Source organism: Bos taurus, chromosome 7, assembly GCF_002263795.3.
Source record: "Bos taurus isolate L1 Dominette 01449 registration number 42190680 breed Hereford chromosome 7, ARS-UCD2.0, whole genome shotgun sequence".
Lineage (NCBI taxonomy): Eukaryota > Metazoa > Chordata > Mammalia > Artiodactyla > Bovidae > Bos > Bos taurus.
Genome location: NC_037334.1, coordinates 11,019,053 through 11,039,544, shown reverse-complemented (window position 1 = coordinate 11,039,544; position 20,492 = coordinate 11,019,053). Strand labels below are relative to the sequence as shown.

The 20,492-nt window shown below is 40.8% G+C and overlaps 1 protein-coding gene across 4 annotated transcripts in view; it reads right to left on the bottom strand.

Annotated features, from left to right (window-relative positions):
- LOC100299045 (adhesion G protein-coupled receptor E2) overlaps positions 1-20,492 on the bottom strand; it is a 295,684-nt gene that overhangs the window by 4,008 nt on the left and 271,184 nt on the right. For 3 of the 4 annotated variants that reach the window (XM_059888533.1, XM_059888532.1, XM_059888530.1), the window contains 2 exons: positions 12,791-12,959; positions 12,254-12,709 (listed from right to left, as the gene is read on the bottom strand). In XM_059888533.1, the coding sequence (XP_059744516.1) occupies positions 12,563-12,709; positions 12,791-12,959 (316 nt within the window). In that variant the 3' untranslated portion in view covers positions 12,254-12,562. Of the gene's footprint in view, positions 1-12,253; positions 12,710-12,790; positions 12,960-20,492 lie in introns of those variants that run through there. The other variant, XM_059888531.1, reaches the window with a different exon arrangement.

Below are 20,492 nucleotides of genomic sequence, written 5' to 3'. Positions count from 1 at the left end.
AGAACCTTGTGGTGAGGCTGTAGGGAAACATGTGGCTCAGGATAAAAAATCTGCCTGCCAGTGCAAGAAATGCAAGAGATGTGAGTTTGACCCCTAGGTTGGCAAGATCCTGGAAGTGGACATGGCAAAGCACTCTAGTATTCTTGCCCAGAAAATCCCATGGATAGAGGAGCTTGCAGGCTACAGTACATGGAATCACAACAGAGTTCACCAAAATTGAGCACACACACACATACTACTGTTGTCAGGGTCGATGGAATGACCTCAAGATGTTGAAATATGGAAGTATCTACAAACATGCAGTTGTGAATTTGACGCAGTATCCAACCTAACTGCAAAATCAAAAATGAGATCAATGAAGTAAGTGTAAACAGTTGCAACATTGTTTGTATTAGCAAATGATCTAACAAAAACACTCACTATAAGAGCCTTGATATGTAATTTATCCAACAGAACACTACATGGTCAAAAAATAATGGAGAATCTCATTGTAGAGTCAAGAGAATAAACAGATGTGTGAAAAAAGAAGGATCAAATAAGAAATACACAGATTGTATTTACTGTGTAAAACATCTATTGACATGTGCAGGAGAAGCCAAATTTGGTTTTTGGACCAAGAGGAATTCAGTGTCTGGGGTTCGAAGTGAGATGGAGATGGTTCCTTTCTTATTGTCTTGGCCTTCAAAGCCCCAATATTTTAACTCTTCAACAAGTGTAAAATTGTGTATTAAGTATGGATATTTTGACATCTAGTCACATGGCTGTAGGAAACATGGCCCTGGATTGTTGTTCAGACTTCTGGGGGCTCCTGTGATTCTTAAGCATTTTGTGCTACAGTCATTTCATGCTTACTTTCATGTGAGTGCCATTTGTATTTCAGTAAATTCCCCATTGTTTCAGGTTGCCAGAGAGTGTTGGTTTTGATGAACCAGAGAAAGTAAGCAGCTCACTTGGTCAGGTGAAGAGGCAAAGATTGCTCCTGACTCACCTGTACTCACTGGTTCCTCTGGTCCCCTCTGACCTCTGCCATCATCAAATCTTTCTTTCTACAGCCCTTGTGCACTCAATTCCAGAAGACCCTCATGTTATTGAGAATTCTATTGACAACCATATCACTGTCCCCTGTGGTATACATAACCACTTCCAGGTTTGAAGTCAAATGCGAATCTGGGTGGGCTTCCAAGGTGGTGATAAAGAATGCAGTAAAGAACACAGGAGACATGAGACACAGGTTTCATCCCAGGGTTGGGAAGATCCCATGGAGAAGAGAATGGCTACCCACTCCAGTATTCTTTTCTGGGAAAGTCCATGGAAAAGCAGTCTTGGGGGCTACAGCCTACTGGGTTGCAAGAGTTGGAGATGACTTAGAGACTAAACCACCATGGCTGATTCACATTGTTTTATCACTGAAACCAAAACAACATTGTAAAGCAATTATCCTCCAGTTTGAGAAAAACAAACAAACAAACAAACAAAAAAAGAACTTCCTCTACAAAAAAAAGCAAAAACACAAACTGAGCTTTCTTTGTTTTTGGAGAAAACATTCAAAGTTTAGAGAGTTTTCATGTAAGGGAGCTTCTCCTGGTGGCTTCCAGATAGAGACACTGTGAGAGGGTCCAGGAGAGGCCACCTGAGAAGGAACACATATAGGCCCTGAGAGCTATACCAGCTCCCTTGCTGACAGATAGGAAGACAATGAGACCTCAGTCCAACAACCACAAGGAACTGAACCTTGCCAGAAGTCAGAGGGTTGGATGAGGATTCCGAGCCTCAATAAGAATGCAGTCCAGGTGGACAGAATGATTTCAGCATTGTAAAAATCTGAGCATCCATCCCAGTTGTACCATGCAAGATTTAATTTTTTTCTTGTTTTACATGGGTGGGAATTTGTTACCCAGCAGCACACATTGAATGTAGCCACTCTGAGGGTTCTCCTCTGCACATCATAGTGGGCCATGAGGACAGCAAAGCTGCTGAGGTGGGTGCACTGGCAGGTGGTTCCCACCATCTTGCAGCCTCTGGTGGCCTGGTGACCACTTACATTCTGGCCACACTCCCAGAAGATGCAGTACGCCTTCTTCTTTGGCCCAAGGATCACTGACTATAGGGACAGGAAGTAGGTGTGAGCTGGTGGGTCTATTGCTCAGAAATGCTGACCCAGAGCTAGCTTATGCTGGGCTTTCCTGGGGATATGATGCACTTGTGGGGGAGCCCTCTGAAACCCAAGGCTCTGCCAAGGACTCAGGACTCTTCCACATCCACAGTTCCATCCCAGCAGGACTCACATGTTGGAAGACCAAGGTGACAGGGGAGCTGAGGTTCTGGGTGTTATTGTTGCTGATAAAGGTGGATATACCATCTGACATCAGGATGGGGGAGACTTTCCACAGCAAACCCCTGTGTGTCTCATGTGCAATTGCCTGTTCCTCAGTATCCAGGACCAGGGGGACTTTATCCAGCAACTTTCCCATCCCAGGTGTGGAGATAAGCCCTACTACCATAGGACCTGCAGGACAAGGACAAGATTGACATCTGGGAGTACCCAACATGACCCCTCTTTTAGATGGACTTTCTTTGTAGCCCCATCATAACCTGCAATTCCTTTTAAACTTTAATTTTGTTTCATGGTTAGTGGCCACAAGAGGCTGCTCTTAGTGGGGCAAGGTTTCTCTAATAATTAGATACAGCAAGGTGACTCAGTTATGCACATATATACATTCTTTTTATATTATTTTCCATTATGATTTGTCTTAGGTGTTTACAGTTTTTTTGAATGCACTGTTCAGTTCAGTTCAGTTGCTCAGTCGTGTCCGACTCTTTGTGACCTCATGAACTGCAGTACGCCAGGCCTCCTTGTCCATCTCCAACTCCCGGAGTCCACCTAAACCCATGTCCACTGAGTCGGTGATGCCATCCAACTATCGTATCCTCGGTCGTCCCCTTCTTCTCCTGCTCTCAATCTTTCCCAGAATCAGGGTCTTTTCAAATGAGTAAGCTCTTCGCATCAGGTGCCCAAAGTATTGGAGTTTCAGCTTCAACATCAGTCCTTGGGACACAGTAAAATTCCGGATTTGCAGGAATTGAGTAACCAATAAGTCCACCACCATGACTTCTTTCACACTGATGACATGATGAATTTCTTGAAACACACACAACTAAGTATCTTTTGTTCTCACTTAATGGCTCAAAGAATAACACTTCAGGTTTTCCATGCAATAAGAAGATACAGTCCAAATGATTTTTTTTCTTCCACTCTGCACAGCTTGAGGGATCTTAATTTCCTGAGCAGGGACTGAAGCTGGGCGCAGAGCAGTGAAAGTGCCAAATCTTAACCACTGGACTGCCAGGGAATCCCTCCAAAGATCTTTTTAAAATTAATTAATTCATTTTAATTGGAGGCTAATCACTTTACAGTATTGGGGTGGCTTTTGCCATACATTAACATGAATCAGCCATGGGTGTACATAGGTCCCCCCATCCTGAACCCCACTCCCATCTCTCTCCCTTCCACATCCCTCTGGGTTGTCCCAGAGCACTGGTTCTGAGTGCCCTGTTTCATGCATCAGACTTGCACTGGTCATCTATTTTACATATGTAGTATACATGTTTCAATGCTAGTCTCTCAAATCATCCCACTTTCACCTTCTCCCACATAGTCCAAAAGTCTGTTCTTTACCTCTGCCTCTCTTTAGCTGTCTTGCAAATAGGGTCATCATTACCATCTTTCTACATTCTATATATATGCATTAATATCCTGTATTGGTGTTTCTCTTTCTGACTTATTTCACTCTATATAATAGGCTCAAGCTTCATCCCCCTCATTAGAACTGACACAAATGCATTCTTTTTTATAGCTGAGTAATTTTCCATTCAGTATATGTACCACAACTTCCTTATCCATTCATCTGCCGATGGACATCTAGGTTATTTCTATGCCCTAGCTATTGTAAACGGTGCAGCAATGAATACTGGGGTACACGTGTTTTTTTCAATTCTGGTTTCTTTGGTGTGTATGCCCAGCAGTGGGATGCTGGGTCATATGGCAGTTCTATTTCCAGCTTTTTAAGGAATCTCCACACTGTTCTCCATAGAGAACAGTGGCCATACTAGTTTGCATTTCCACCAACAGTATAAGAGGGTTCCCTTTTCTTCACACCCTCTCCAGCACTTAGTGTTTGTAGACTTTCTGATGGCAGCCATGCTGAAAGGTGTGAGATGGTATCTCATTGAGGTTTTGATTAGCATTTTCTGATAATGAGCAATATTGAGTATCTTTTCCTGTGTTTGTTAACCATCTATAGGTCTTCTTTGGAGAAATGTCTGTTTAGTTCTTTGGCCCAGTTTTTGATTGGGTCATTTGTTTTTCTGGTATTGAGCTGCATGAGCTGTTTGTATATTTTGGAGTTCAATTCTTTGTTGTCAGTTGCTTCATTTGCTATTATTTTCTCCCATTCTGAAGGCTGCCTTTTCACCCTGTTTATAGTTTCCTTCATTGTGCGAAAGCTTTTAAGTTTAATTAGGCCCAATTTGTTTATTTTGTTTTTATTTCCTTTACTCTGGGAGGTGGGTCATAGAGGATCCTGCTGTGATTTATGTCAGAGACTGTTCTACCTATGTTTTCTTCTAAGAGTTTTATAGTTTCTGGTCTTATGTTTAGATCTTTAATCCATTTTGAGTTTATTTTTGTGCACGGTGTTAGAAAGTGCTCTAGTTTCATTCTTGTATGGGTGGTCAGCCAGTTTTCCCAACACCACTTGTTAAAGAGATTGTCTTTTCTCCATTATATATTTTTGCCTCCTTAGTCAAAGATAAGGTGTCCATAGGTGAATGGATTTATGTCTGGGCTTTCTATTTTATTCCATTGATCTATATTTCTGTCTTTGTGCCAGTACCATACTGTCTTGATGACTGTAGCTTTGTAGCATAGTCTGAAGTCAGGAAGGTTGATGCCTCCAGTTCCATTCTTCTTTCTCAAGATTATTTTGGCTACTCAAAGTTTTTTATGTTTCCATACAAATTGTGTAATTATTTGTCCTAGCTCTGTGAAAAATCAAAGATCTTTTAAAGTAACTTGGAAAGGTAATATTTTAGAAACGATACATGAGACCATAGAAAGATAAATATTTTCTTTGAAAAAAAGAAAAGAAATTTAAGAAGCCTTTAGTTAAAAAAAATCTCCTTGTCAGATGGACTTGTCAGGATAAGATCAAAATACCTATCAGACTGGATGAAATTTGGTTGAGCCTGGTCTTTCTCAGAAGTCCCATCTCCCTACGTTTCCTAACCCTGAAGTTATAGAATATAATAACAGTTAAATGTCCTTCAAAAAAAAAATCTATCTGTTTCTAAATGTATGTCTTGATTCCTCCAATCAGAGTTTAGGAAATGTTTTCTTCATGGAGTCACAAAATGGCAGTTTGAAAGTTGATAAAAATCTAGAAATGTTGTCTGTTGTTAATTGCCTGAGATGTAAAGGAAAAATCACTGAAGTCCTTTTGGACAATCCTTACCATCCCCAGTATGAGTTATTTATTCCTAGGTCTATAGAAAGCTCAGGGTAATTTCTGGTGTTTGGGATGGGCAACTTTACTCAAGAAGGTTTCAAATATTGTGCTCCAGGAAATTATGCACAATGGAACACAGATAAATTATGTTTTTCTTGAACAAGATGACAGGAAGCCATAGAAGAAAATTCCAGGATGAAAGAAAGATATCCCTAACTGTTAAGCACTGCTGCTACTGCTAAGTCACTTCAGTCGTGTCCGACTCTGTGCGACCCCATAGATGGCAGCCCACCAGGCTCCCCCATCCCTGGGATTCTCCAGGCAAGAACACTGGAGTGGGTTGCCATTTCCTTCTCCAATGCATGAAAGTGAAAAAATAAAGTGAAGTCACTCAGTCATGTCCGACTCCTACCGACCCCAGGGACTTCAGCCCACCAGGCCCCTCCGTCCATGGGATTTTCCAGGCAAGAGTACTGGAGTGGGTTGCCATTGCCTTGTCCACTTTTAAGCACAAGAGACACCAAATTTTAGGAGAAAGTAGAAGATGTAATTTCATTAAGCCATGGATTTGTTTGGTCCTTTGCCCATAGATAGTAGAAATAGCTGACCAGATTACTTGAAGTTTAGAATCCTTCAATGGCTATCTGATGCCATTACTGTGTTTCTCTATAGAGAAAATAAATTTCGTTTCTTCACTATGTATAACATCTCTGCAGGAAGTAGGGGGCAGTGGCAAATATTTATTCATATATATATATATATATATATATATATAATATGAAAAAGATTTCAGTATTTCTTGTATAAATCATGAGATTAAAAGATGCTTACTCCTTGGAAGGAAAGTTACAACCAACCTACACAGCATATTAAAAAGCAGAGACATTACTTTGCCAACAAAGGTCCGTGTAGTCAAAGCTATGGTTTTTGCAGTAGTCATGTATGCATGTGAGAGTTGGACTATAAAGAAAGCTGAGCGCCAAAGAATTGATGCTTTTGAACTGTGGTGTTGGAGAAGACTCTTGAGAGTCCCTTGGACAGCAAGGAGATCCAACTAGTCCATCCTAAAGGAGATCAGTCCTAAGTGTTCATCTGAGGGACTGATGTTGAAGCCAAAACTCCAGTACTTTGGCCACCTAATGCGAGGAGCTGACTCATTGGAAAAGACCCTGATGCTGGGAAAGATTGAAGACAGGAGGAGAAGGGGATGACAGAGGATGAGATGGTTGGATGGCATCACTGACTCAATGGAGATGAGTTTGAGTAAACTCCAGGAGTTGGTGATGGACAGGGAGGCCTGGCGTGCTGCAGTCCATGGGGCTGCAAAGAGCTGGACATGACTGAGCAACTGAACTGAACTACAAATCAAACCCAATGTACAATAGATGTGCTAGCAGAATAATGGTCCCACAAAGATGTCAACATCTTAACTCTGGAAGCTGCAAATATATGAGCTTACATGGAAAAATGAATTTTTATGATCTTTAGGTGGAAAATTTATCCTGGATTACCCTGATGAGCCAATGTACTGATCTGGGTCTTCATAAAGGAGAGAGGGAAGTAAGAGAGTAAGACGTGGGAAAAGATATAATGTTGGAGGTGAGAAAGAGAGAGAGAGAGAGATGAAAGAGGAGGGAAGAAGAAGGGAAAGAAGGATGAGGAGGATAGAGGTGAGCTGACTGATCTGAAAAGCTACACTAAACAGACTTTGAAGATTGAGTGAATTACGAGGCCACTAACCATGGAATGCAGGCAGCACCAAGAAGTTACAAAAAGGTGAAGAAATGTGTATTTCCCTAAAGTCTCCAGAAGGGATACAGACATTTTGATTTTAGTTCCATAAGATCCATTTTGAACTTTTGACCTCTAGATCTGTAGGATGAATTTGTTTGTTTTTAGCAGCAAGTGTGTGGTAACCTGTTACAGCAACGGTAGGAAACTACACTATGGAAGTGTAAGTTTTCTTGGATTCTAAAGTGAGGGAAGCTCAGATTCTGTTCTGTGTCTCCCAGGGACAGGGTAATGTCCTTGCTGAGGCTGAGTTGACTCAAGAACATGGAGAGTCACACACCGTTAGCATTCCCTTAAGCAGAGACTCATGAGTTATTTGTTCTATTCTCTCTGAATGAGTGTAATCCATGAGTGGGACAGGGCTGTGGTAGAGCAAGTCATTGAATCTCTTAGATCTGTGGGGTCCTCCCCATGTGGACAGCATCAATTGTATGAGGGAAGCCACATTAACTCCCGCTAGGTTACACTCTGCAACCTTGGCTGAATCAGAATTTAGTGTGAGGAGGAAGTTCAGCCCCTCCCACCAAGACTTGACCCACTTAGAGTCTGCAAAGGGAAGCATGTGGTTAGTTCTGATTGAGTTAATCTAAGAAAATGGTCTTAATTTGGAGGGAGGAGACAAATGAGGCAACTGAGAGTTTAAATGTTTCACAATTTTGAAACAATTTGAAAAGCAATTTGACCTAGCTCACACAGCAAACACTTGGTTGAGCTAATATTTCATTCCAGATTTGTTTCAGCCTGGGAACTAGGATCTACACAATGCTCTGGGATCATAAGGAAATACTTGGGTTTAATTGGTAGGCAGGATGGTTAATAATAAAAAAAATATAGTAGGAGAGAGATTACCTTGATATTTCCAAAGGAAAGAGGCACCATAAAATAATCAATAATTTTGTCTGATATTTTACCCCCTTAATGATCAGTTATTCATTCATTCATTTTTGTTTAGTAAGTAATTTCTGATCATTTGGAAAATGTTAAACACTGGAGAGAGAGATTGATGAATAATACAGTTTCTGCCCCTTCTTTCAGGTGCAGATTATTCACTCATTAATTTAACCAATCATGTAGCAATTATGCATTGAGTAGTTCTACATGTCTGGCACTGTGTGAAATATTGAAGATATAACAGACAGGAAAAGCAAAATGGTGCCTGCAGATGGTAAATCTAGAAGGAGACAGATATTAATCAAATAGAGAAAATCAAGAGCAAATTGACTGACAAAACTCTCTAGGGGCTATTGGAGAGAAACATGGAAGAATATGATCTAATCTGAGCAGGTACAGGCTTCATGGAGCAATTGACATATAGAGATATGTCTGAAGGCGTACACAGTTTTGAGTCAAGGAATAAAAAAGTGTTTTAAAGAGAAGGAATATGTGCAAAGCCTTTGTCCCAAAGAGGCACACTGAATTTTCAAAACTGAAAGAAATTTGATGTGGCTGGAATAATGGTGAGTACATGGTATATGAAGCTGGAGAGGAAAGCAGGAGATGAATCAAACAAATTCTCACTGATGTATGGCTCTTGGTTTTGACCCTATATGTACTGTTTTTACCAAAGAGTGCAATGATTTTATTTGTGTTTTGAAAAGATCTTTCTGATTTCTGGGTAAAGGATGTATTGGGAGGTGACAAGGATGGAAAGAATAATCAGTGAGGTGAGCATAGCAGGTGTTTAGGCAAGCTGGCAGCCTGGCTAAGGAGGAGGTGATGGAAGTTGAGATAGCAGGAGAGATTGTGGACATATTGAAAAGATAAGAACAAAAAGATCAAAGGTGGTATGTTGTGATGGTAATAAGATAGCTGTTGAGAGTAACTTTCAGGATCCAAACTTGTGCCAAAGGATGAATGTGGTATCATGAAGATTGAGAAGGACACCATGAGAAAGAACTGGATTAGGGTAAAGATTGCAAGCCTTAAATTGGAAAGCTGAGTTGATGAAGACTTTGAGATACCAAGAATGTCAAATACTCCATACTCCTTTAGATTTAAGAGGAGAAGTAAGAGATAAAGAAACTAATGGTCACCGTTTGCAGCTATTGTGACTGAATCTAAGGAATAAATGTTGTCTAGGAGAAAAGAATAAAACAGGAATTAAAGTTGTTCTGGAACCAATCCCTTGTATGGAACTACAAAGGAGACAGAGATTAGCAAGAGAGAATGGAAGAAAGACAAAGAGGAATGTGTAAGTAGAATCTAGTGAGGATAAGGATGGAGTGTTTTATGAGAAAACAGCAGAGAATGATCAGAAATTGTGAAAGACTTTCTTGGAGATGGAGATCATTGTAAATCTAAGAGATATTTGTTTTGGTGAACTATAGGGGAAAGAAACTTTAATTTGCATGGGAGCCAGCATGGGAGTTCCCACCCATGACAAAGGTCATGCGGAGAGGACCTGACATTCAAAGGCGAATCAGGACTCGAGAGGCCGCCTGGACCTGCCTGAGCATCTACCCCAAAACCAAAATCTGTCTGTTTTACTATTTCACGACTTTCACCAACTTTTCTGGCATTAATGGGGGGCTATCCCCGACCACCTTTCTTTGAAGAAAATCAACTTAGAGCTCTAGTTAATAAGTCTCCAAGGTATAATAGGTGTGTTCCAATTCAAACCCCTCTGATGACTTTTTAGCTTGCCTGACAGGTTTGTTCAGATTCCTGCAGCTACACATGTGATTGTTCACAGCCTCCCAACCATGAGAGGCACAGGAAGCTTAAGATAGTCTAACAACGCAGAGCTTCTTGAAGAGTTAAGAAATTATTAGAATAGCACTGGTGGAGGGTTTTATTGTTAAGCCAATACTTGCTGCCAAGTTTCCACATCCCCTGTATTGTGTCCTTGGGAGTATATTAATTGATATAGTTGGTATACAGGGAAAATAAGTAGTAACCTTGGAGTTAATAACCTTGGACCCTTGAGTTAATTCTTTTATTATTATAGCCCACCACACTTTTGCCCTATAGGAATGCAACTTTATCTAATGCTTTTGGAGGGTGGTGCCTGACTTTAGAATAATCACCTTTAGAGAAAATAAGTTTTCTGATTGACTAACCATTATTCAGAAGAAAGGGTCATAAAATGTTAACAGGCCTCCTGGCCAGAAGATGATGTAAATCACCTAAAGCCTTTGCATGTGATAAGTTTGCAGAAAGAAAGCCTGGCTTCGATAAGGGTCAAGGACTGCTGACCTTGCATGACTCTCTACCCCCTATTATCCTCTATGCACAACTTAAGGTATAAAAGCTACTTTGGAAAATAAAGTTGTGGGCCTTGCTCATCAGGCTTGGTCTCCCTGTGTCATCTTTCTCGTTTCCTTTTCTCTCGTTTTCTTCTCTGTTCTTCCTTCAGGATGACTAACTTGGAGCGTGGGGGCCCTCTGAGACCACTTATTTGCCCGGGCTTCTAAGACCCACTCGAGAAGGTGCCTAGAGGTGGGGCACTTTCCACGATTTGAGAGGGCGCCTGTGGCCTCCGTGGTCAGTGCAAACCTGATGTCACAGGTTTTATTGGCTTTCTGGGTAAACCAGTTAGATCAAGCCTTTGTCTCTCCCCTTTTGCTATTCTTTTGCCAACGCTGTCCTCCCGAGGGAATCCCTGGATCCAACCAGGGCTGGGACCCCGGTAGGCTGAAGGCATGAGTTTAAGGCAGGGAAATAAAGACAGAAATGTCAACTCTTGGCTGGTAGCTAGAAGATGGCCAAGTAGTACATGTTTGTAAGACAGAAGAGAACCAAACATATATCCATGGCTATGGGGAAAATACTGTTGAAAATGAGAGGAAAGAGTGAGGGAAGAAGGGTAAGGGGAAGAGAGAATGAGAGAATATGTGTGAAAAAGAGTATAAGGGAAATTGATAAGCATTAATAATGGTATTCAAAGCAGAGGTGGAATAATTGTCTTCAGAGAGGAGAAGGTTCATTGTCTCAATGATACAAGAGGATGCACACTGATAGTTTTTATGGCATAGAGTTCACAAAGTATCATCACGACAAGGTTGATTTTCTTTGTGAAATAAGTGCTGAGAACATTTGTTGAGAAAGGGCAAAGTGGTAGAAGATTCAATGGTGGAATCAGTGCTTATGGAAGTTGGGGGGACAGGTAATGTGAGAAATGCAGAAGGGCTTCCAGGCAAATAGTAGTTTCCTTTCAGTGAGATGGAAGATTGAAGGCATTAAATAGAAGATGGAAGAGGTCAGAAAATATAAGGAAAATAAGTTTGTAAGTCTAAACCAGTAAGTGTTGTTTCTTGGTCATCACTCTCATGAATTATCTTGTGTCACTACTGCTTATCTTTTTCGGTTCTGTGGTGGGTAGAGGGAACCAAGGGGCTTTCCCAGTGTCTCAGGGGTAAAGAATCTGTCTGCAGTGCAGGAGACCTGCATTTGATCCCTGGATTGGGAAGATCCCCCGGAGGAGTGCATGACAACCCACTCCAGTATTCTTGCTGGAGAATCCCATGGACAGAGGATCCTGGCGTGCTGTAGTCCATAGGAAAGCACGGAATCAGACACGACTGAAGCGATGGAGCACAGCACAGCACAGCACAGCACACAGCACAGCATAGCACAGAGAGTGCCCCAATATCAGGCAATCTTGTTAAGAAAGTCTAAAATTCCAGCTAACACCTTTCTCTTTGGTGCACAGATAAGTACATAATCTCCCCCCATTTTCTGCATTTTTGAGGGGTGCTGCTGAGTGTTACATAGAGACAGGTGTACAGCAAAATGGTAGGATAATGGGACTCTGAATAGAATGTACCTCACCATTTCAGATCATTGATAGTTGCTTATTTAGTTGACCATGCATGGCACATAGTAAGTTTTCAATAAGAATACTGATATGAGTCAAGATGGACACAGTTCCCCGAAGGAATACAAGTGAAATACATTTTGTAAACAAACTGAGACCACTGCTAATGGTTAGTGTGTGTTGTGTGTGTGTGCGCCGTGCACATGCGTGCATGCTCAGTAGTGTCCGATTGTGTGCAACCCAATGGACTGTACCTGCCAGGCTCCTTTGTGCATGGAATTTTCCGGGCAAGAATACTGGAGTTCATTGCCATTTTCTACCTAGGGGATCTTCCTGACTCAGGGTTCAAACCCAGGTATCTGGCATCTTCCTGCATTGACAGGCAGATTTTTTACCACCAATGCCACTTGAGAATGAGTCAAACAGTAAACAAAGGGTAAGCCATCCTAAGATAGCAACAGCTCATACGCAGCTGTCCAGTGTGCTAGGCATGTGCTGATCAATGAATTGGTTAGTGAAGTGCTCTGGGGGCAGTGCATGATCTTACCTCACTGTGTTTGCAACCATCAGACATGGTCCTGCTGGAGAGCGTGTACTTCTCAGACTCGGCTTTGCTTTTCCTGATTCTTTTCAACCACTTCCTGTATTGCTCACGGACCTGCAAAGCATGCTCTGAGTCAGCTCACCTGAGAGGAGTGAGGGTGGGATGGGTCCTGACAGGGAGTCAAGACAGTGGTACCTGCTGGCTGAGGAGGCAGTACACCAGGAAGATGAAGACGCCCTGCAGGCTGTTGATGATGGTGAAGAGGTAGGCCATGACGCGGGCAGCCAGTCCCACCTGCAGGATTCCCAGAAACCACGTGCATCCCAAGATGAAGAGCTGAGCTGTGGCTTTAAATGTCAGCATCCTGAGTAGGAGGAGAAAGTAAGTTCCTGATACAACCAGAGCCATTCTCATCTTCACTCATGGATGCTCCTTCCTTTCCCTGTTGGTAATGACTTCTCAGACTGGGTTGTGATTGGTTTTATTCTTTGCTGTCAATGATGCTCCACAATAGAAATGCCACTGAGGTCTAGAATGACATTTTGATTTGGATGGAAAGGGAAGCGACACTTCATAAGTTGCAAAATCTTTATGATCCTCTGTGGAGATACCTAATTTCATTCAACCAATGTTCCTGAGGAAGTACCATGCATCACACTCTGTGTTGGGTCCTGGGCATTAAACATCACAAAGGCGAGATATCTATTTTCATAAAGCTCATGATCTACTCAAATGACTAATACAACAAAACAGTAAGATGCATAATTTAGAAAAGATAATGGTAGAAATGCAAAAGAAAGAGCATCAGATATGCACAAGATTTCCTGGAACAAAGGTCTGCCTAAACCTCTTAGAAGATTTAATGTTCACTGGGATTTTTACCAGGAAGAGGAGTGGAGAGAGGTGAGAACGAGCTTGAAATGTGGGGTGTGAAAGTGTACTAGACTGTGGAAGTGGTCACATATTCCTCTAAGTGCTTCATGGGAACATAATTGTTCTCTGCACATTTGTCATAGGACTGCTGACAAAGTCCAGAGAATGTTGCTGAGGGAGTCACAAGGTCACAAACTGGAATTAGAGATGGATAGAGAACACCACTGGGTCTGAACTTGCTGCCTTAGGACACCTCCATTCATTTTACTCTGGCTTTCCTTAGAAAACCTGAGAATGGACACAAGGACCTGTTCAGGCACATGCCTTCACTTTTGCAACCACACATCTGCAGGGCTGTCAGTCTCTTCTCCATCTTACCTCGTGTTCTGGAGGGTGGACACCTCACTATTGAGGGAACAGAGTTTTCTTTTCAAAATCCAAAGGGTCATCAGAAAGAAGGCTAAATTGACCTTCAGGAAACCAGAAAAGATTTATTGAGTAAAATTTCAGTCCCTGTCCAGCCTGTCCAACATCATTTCCACACTTAAGTAGTTTCTATTTTTAACCATATTAGTGTGTAGTTTTAAGAATGGTCTTAGAAAATGCAACCAAACCCATGATAACCCAGGAACACTCCTGTTCTTGTCCCCTCTGTCACCAACCCATGCCCCCCACTTTTTGTTCTCTTTAAATGATGCTTAAGCTGAGTATTAAAGATGCTTTGATGTCATCACTCACAGAGAAGATGGCACAGACTGGTCCAAGGAAACCCCATTTAAATCCCTTTTCTGAGTGGAGCCAGCAGCTGAGAAGGGAGAGAATAAAAAATGCATTTGTGGTCAAGAAGATGTGGTACATATTTACGGTGGAATATTACTCAGTCAGAAGGAACTAAATAATGCCATCTGCAGTGACATGAATGGACCTAGAGATTGTCATACTAAGTGAAGTAAGTCAGATAGAGAAAGACAAATATCATATGATATTGCTTATATGCAGTATCTTAAAAAAAGTATATAAACGAGCCTATTTACAAAACAGAAATAAAGTCGCAGATGTAGAAAACAAGCTTATAGTTACAAAGGGGGAAAGGAGGGAACAAATTGGGTGACTGGGATTGACATATACACGCTATTATATTTAAAACAGATAACTAATAAGTACCTACTATAGAGCTCATGGTACTGTACTCAATACTTTGTAATGACCTATATGCAAAAAGAATCTGAAAAGGGGCTGAATATATGTATATGGATAATTGATTCACTTTGCTGTACAGCAAAAACTAACACAACATTGTAAATCAACTATATTCCAATGAAGGAACACATGTATACCTGTGGCAGATTCATTTTGATATTTGGCAAAACTAATACAATTATGTGAAGTTTAAAAAAAAAGTGAATTTGCATTGCATATTAGTGCATATATATGGAATCTAGAAAAATGGTACTGGTGAATTTATTTGTAGATCAGGAAGAGAGGCACAGACATAGAGAACAGACTTGCGGACACAATGAGGGGAGAATGTGGGGTGAATTGAGAGAGCAGCATTGAAACGTGTACATTACCATGTGTAAAATAGTTAGTGGGAAATTGTTGCATAACACAGGGAACTCAACCCAATGCCCTGTGACAACCTAGAGGCATGGGATGGGGGTGGGTGGGAGGGAGTATCAAGAAGGGGAAATGTATGCATATTTATGGGTGATTCACATTGTTGTATGGCAGAAACAAATAGGACACTGCAAGGCAATTATCCTCCAATTAAAAACAGATATTTAGTTTCATTTTTTTAACAAGTGGTTGACCAGTTTTCCCAGCACCACTTGTTAAAGAGATTGTCTTTAATCCATTGTATATTCCTGCCTCCTTTGTCAAAGATAAGGTGTCCCTAGGTGCGTGGATTTATCTCTGGGCTTTCTATTTTGTTCCATTGATCAATATTTCTGTCTTTGTGCCAATACCATACTGTCTTGATGACTGTGGCTTTGTAGTAGAGCCTGAAGTCAGGCAGGTTGATTCTTCCAGTTCCATTCTTCTTTCTCAAGATTGCTTTGGCTATTTGAGGTTTTTTGTATTTCCATACAAATAGTGAAATTGTTTGTTCTAGCTCTCTGAAAAATACCGTTGGTATCTTGATAGGGATTGCATTGAATCTATGAATTGCTTTGGGTAGTATACTCATTTTCACTATATTGATTCTTCCAATCCATGAACATGGTATATTTCTCCATCTATTAGTGTCCTCTTTGATTTCTTTCACCAGTGTTTTATGCTGCTGCTGAGTCGCTTCATTCATGTCCGACTCTGTGTGACCCCATAGACAGCAGCCCATGAGGCTCCCCCGGCCCTTGGATTCTCCAGGCAAGAACACTGGAGTGGGTTGCCATTTCCTTCTCCGATGCATGAAAGTGAAAAGTGAAAGTGAAGTCGCTGAGTCTTGTCCGACTCTTAGCGACCCCATGGACTGTGGCCCACCAGGCTCCTCCGTCCATGGGATTTTCCAGGTGAGAGTGCTGCGGTGGGGTGCCATTGCCTTCTCCTAGTGTTTTATAGTTTTATATATATAGGTCTTTAGTTTCTTTAGGTAGATATATTCCTAAGTATTTTATTCTTTCCGTTGCAATGGTGAATGGAATTGTTACCTTAATTTCTCTTTCTGTTTTCTCATTATTAGTGTATAGGAATGCAAGGGATTTCTGTGTGTTGATTTTATATCCTGCAATTTTACTATATTCATTGATTAGTTCTAGTAATTTTCTGGTGGAGTCTTTAGGGTTTTCTATGTAGAGGATCATGTCATCTACAAACAGTGAGAGTTTTACTTCTTCTTTTCCATTTTGGATTCCTTTTATTTCTTTTTCTGCTCTGATTGCTGTGGCCAAAACTTCCAAAACTATGTTGAATAGTAATGGTGAAAGTGGGCACCCTTGTCTTGTTCCTGACTTTAGAGGAAATGCTTTCTATATTCCACCCTTGAGGATAATGTTTGCTGTGGGTTTGTCATATATAGCTTTTATTATATTGAGGTATGTTCCTTCTATTCCTGCTTTATGGAGAGTTTTTATCATAAATGGATGTTGAATTTTGTCAAAGGCTTTCTCTGCATCTATTGAGATAATCATATGGTTTTTATTTTTCAATTTGTTAATGTGGTGTATTACATTGATTGATTTGCAGATATTGAAGAATCCTTGCATCCCTGGGATAAAGCCCACTTGGTCATGGTGTATGATCTTTAACTTGTAAAAGAATGAAACTAGAACACTTTCTAACACCATACACAAAAATAAACTCAAGATGGATTAAAGATCTAAACGTAAGACCAGAAACTATAGAACTCCTAGAGGAGAACATAGGCAAAACACTCTCCGACATACATCACAGCAGGATCTTCTATGACCCACCTCCCAGAATATTGGAAATAAAAGCAAAAATAAACAAATGGGACCTAATTAAACTTTAAAGCTTCTGCACAACAAAGGAAACTATAAGCAAGGTGAAAAGACAGCCTTCAGAATGGGAGAAAATAATAGCAAATGAATCAACTGACAAACAACTAATCTCAAAAATATACAAGCAACTCCTACAGCTCAATTCCAGAAAAATAAATGACCCAATCAAAAAATGGGCCAAAGAACTAAATAGACATTTCTCCAAAGAAGACATACAGATGGCTAACGAACACATGTAAAGATGCTCAACATCACTCATTATCAGAGAAATGCAAATCAAAACCACTGTGAGGTACCATTTCACACCAGTCAGAATGGCTGCGATCCAAAAGTCTCCAAGCAATAAATGCTGGACAGGGTGTGGAGAAAAGGGAATCCTCTTACACTGTTGGTGGGAATGTAAACTAGTACAGCCACTAAGGAGAACAGTGTGGAGATTCCTTAAAAAACTGGAAATAGAACTGCCTTATGATCCAGCAATCCAACTGCTGGGCATACACACTAAGGAAACCAGAATTGAAAGAGACACATGTACCCCAATGTTCATCGCAGCACTGTTTATAATAGCCAGGATAAGGAAGCAACCTAGATGTCCATCAGCAGATGAATGGATAAGAAAGCAGTGGTACATATACACAATGGAGTATTACTCAGCCATTAAAAAGAATACATTTGAATCAGTTCTAACTAGGTGGATGAAACTGGAGCCTATTATACACAGTGAAGTAAGCCAGAAAGAAAAACACCAATACAGTATACTAAGGCATATATATGGAATTTAGAAAGATGGTAACGATAACCATGTATACAAGACAGCAAAAGAGACGCAGATGTATAGAACAGTCTTTTGGACTCTGTGGGAGAAGCAGAAGATGGGATGATTTGGGAGAATGGCATTGAAACATGTGTAATATCATATATGAAATGAGTCGCCAGTCCAGGTTTGATGCACGATACTGGATGTTTGGGGCTGGTGCACTGGGACGACCCAGTGGGATGGTATGGGGAGGGAGGAGGGAGGAGGGTTCAGGATGGGGAACACGTGTATACCTGTGGTGGATTCATATTGATATATGGCAAAACCAATACAATATTGTAAAGTTAAAAAATAAAATATAATATATAAAAAATAAAAAGACCCAGATATTTAAAAAGTGACTCCCTTAAAAAATTTAAAAAATGCATTTATCCTTAGGGATCTATAATAATTATATAATTCACTCCTTATTCAACACGTATTGAGCATCTCTTTTTTGATAGATTCTGTGATTTTCTCTGACAATAAAGTGGTGAAGAGACTATACATGTAAATCCCGTATTGGCAGGAGATACACAATTTAATGATAAAAAAGGGAGGTTATGACAATGTATGTTTGAATGTAATGCTCAGTTTTGGGTCTAAGGAAATAGAATGGGTTAAGGAAGATTCCCAAAGAAATCATGTTTCAGTAGAAAGAAGACCGATGAATAGATGTTTCTGAGATAATCAGGGTTGAAGCAGGGAAGTCTGTAAATGTGTTAGTTTTTGAGAGTCCTCTGAACCTTTCTTGCATTATTCAATTTAATTTTTTGTCTACTGTAAAACTCATCCACTGCTTTTTTTTTTAAATTATGGTTTTATTGAGATATGATTTCACATCCAATGAAATTTATCCATTAAAACTGTACAGTTGAGCGATCTCTGGATAGTCAGAGTTGTGCAACCATCACCACAGTCTAACTTCAGAACACTTTCAACTCCTCAAACAGAAACTGCATTCACAATAGCATGAGGAAATCCTCATTCCCACTTCCATGCATCCAACCCTGATCCTAGCCCCCGGGTACCATTAATCAACTTTCTGTCACTGTGGACCTGCCTGTTCAGGATACTCACATAAATGGAATCATACAGTACGTGGTCTTCTGTGACTAGATTCTTTCACTTAATGTTTTCAAGGTTCATTCATGTTGCAACATGGTTTTATGGCTGAAAACTCATTTTTAGTCTTTCTTCATAGCTGAATAATATTCTATTATGTGGCTATGCTACATTTTGGTATGCCTTCATCAGCTGATGGACATATGTCATTCTCAGGCTTTGGGTATTCTGAATAATGCTGCAATGAACACTGATGTGATTTTTTGTGTGGATTTTCATGTGTTTAGGATATATGCCTAAGAGTGGAATTGCTGGGTCATTTGGTACCTACATATCAAAACTTTTGAGAAATTGTTTTCTACAAGTGGTTGCACTAATTTCATTTCAGCAAGCAATATATGAGGGTTCTAATTGTTCCATAACTTTTCATTTTTCTAATTGTCAGTCTTTATTTCCTTTAATCATTTAAGTGAATGAGTATGAAGTGACGTGTTCTTTTGTGGGTTTTGATTTGTATTTTCATAATGACTAATGATGTTGAACATCTTTTCACGCACTTATTGTCATTTACTTATCTTTGGAGAAATCTTTATTTAAAATTAGTGTCCTTTTTTGGGGAATGGTGGCGAGTGGTAAAGAATCTGATTTCCAATGCAGGAGATGCAAGTGACTCAGGTTTGACCCAGGGTCAGGCAGATTCCCTGGGTATGCCAACCCATTCCAATATTCTTGCCTGGGAAATCCATGGGCAGAGGAGCCTGGAAAGCTACAGTCCATGGGGTTGCAAAGAGTTGGATACATCTTAGTGACTAAGCAAGCAGGCAAGGAATCACTGTTGAACTTGGTATTAGAGACAGAAATTCTGTTTTCAGAAGAACAATACTTGACATGAATACTTAACCAGATTGAGGAGAGGATCATAACTAGCAAACAGGCAGAAAAATTGAAGAGACAGACCTGGAGTCATACAGAATGAGGACTTGGCCTTTCTGAGTCACAACCAAGAAGAGACCTACAAGTGAAAGGGAGCATGTCCAGGGCTTCTGGTTCAAGATGGAGGAGTAGAAGGATTCTTCTCATCTCCTCCTGCAAAACCACCAAAATCACAACTAGCTGTTGAACAACCACAGACAGGAGGACGCTGGAATCTACCAAAGAAAGATACTCCACACCCAAAGATAAAGAAGAAATGGCAGGAGATGGTAGGAGGGGCACAATCACGATAAAATCAAATCCTATACCCACCGAGTGGGTAACCCACAACCTGGAGAACAATAATACAAAAGAAGATCACCCACCATTGTGAAGGTTTGGAACCGCACGTCAGACTTCTAGCCTGGGAGCCCAACAAAAGAACTGGGAATCCTCAGGGAATCTGACTGGGAAGGCTAGTGGGATTTGATTACAAGACTTCCACAGAACTGGGGGAAACAGAGACTCTACTCTTGGAGGGCACAAACAAAACCTTGCATGCACCAAGACTCAAAGGAAAAGAGCAGTGACTCCACAGGAAACTGAACCAAAACTACCTGCAATGTTGGAGGGTATCCTGTGGAGGTGTGGGTCAGCAGGGGCTCATCACAGGGACAGAGGGGACTGGCAGCAGCTGTCTCGGAATGTCTCCTTTGGTGTAAACCCTCTTGGAGAAATTAACCTGACCACAGAGCCCATAGACCTGAGGGTTGGGTCACCTCAGCCAAAAAAC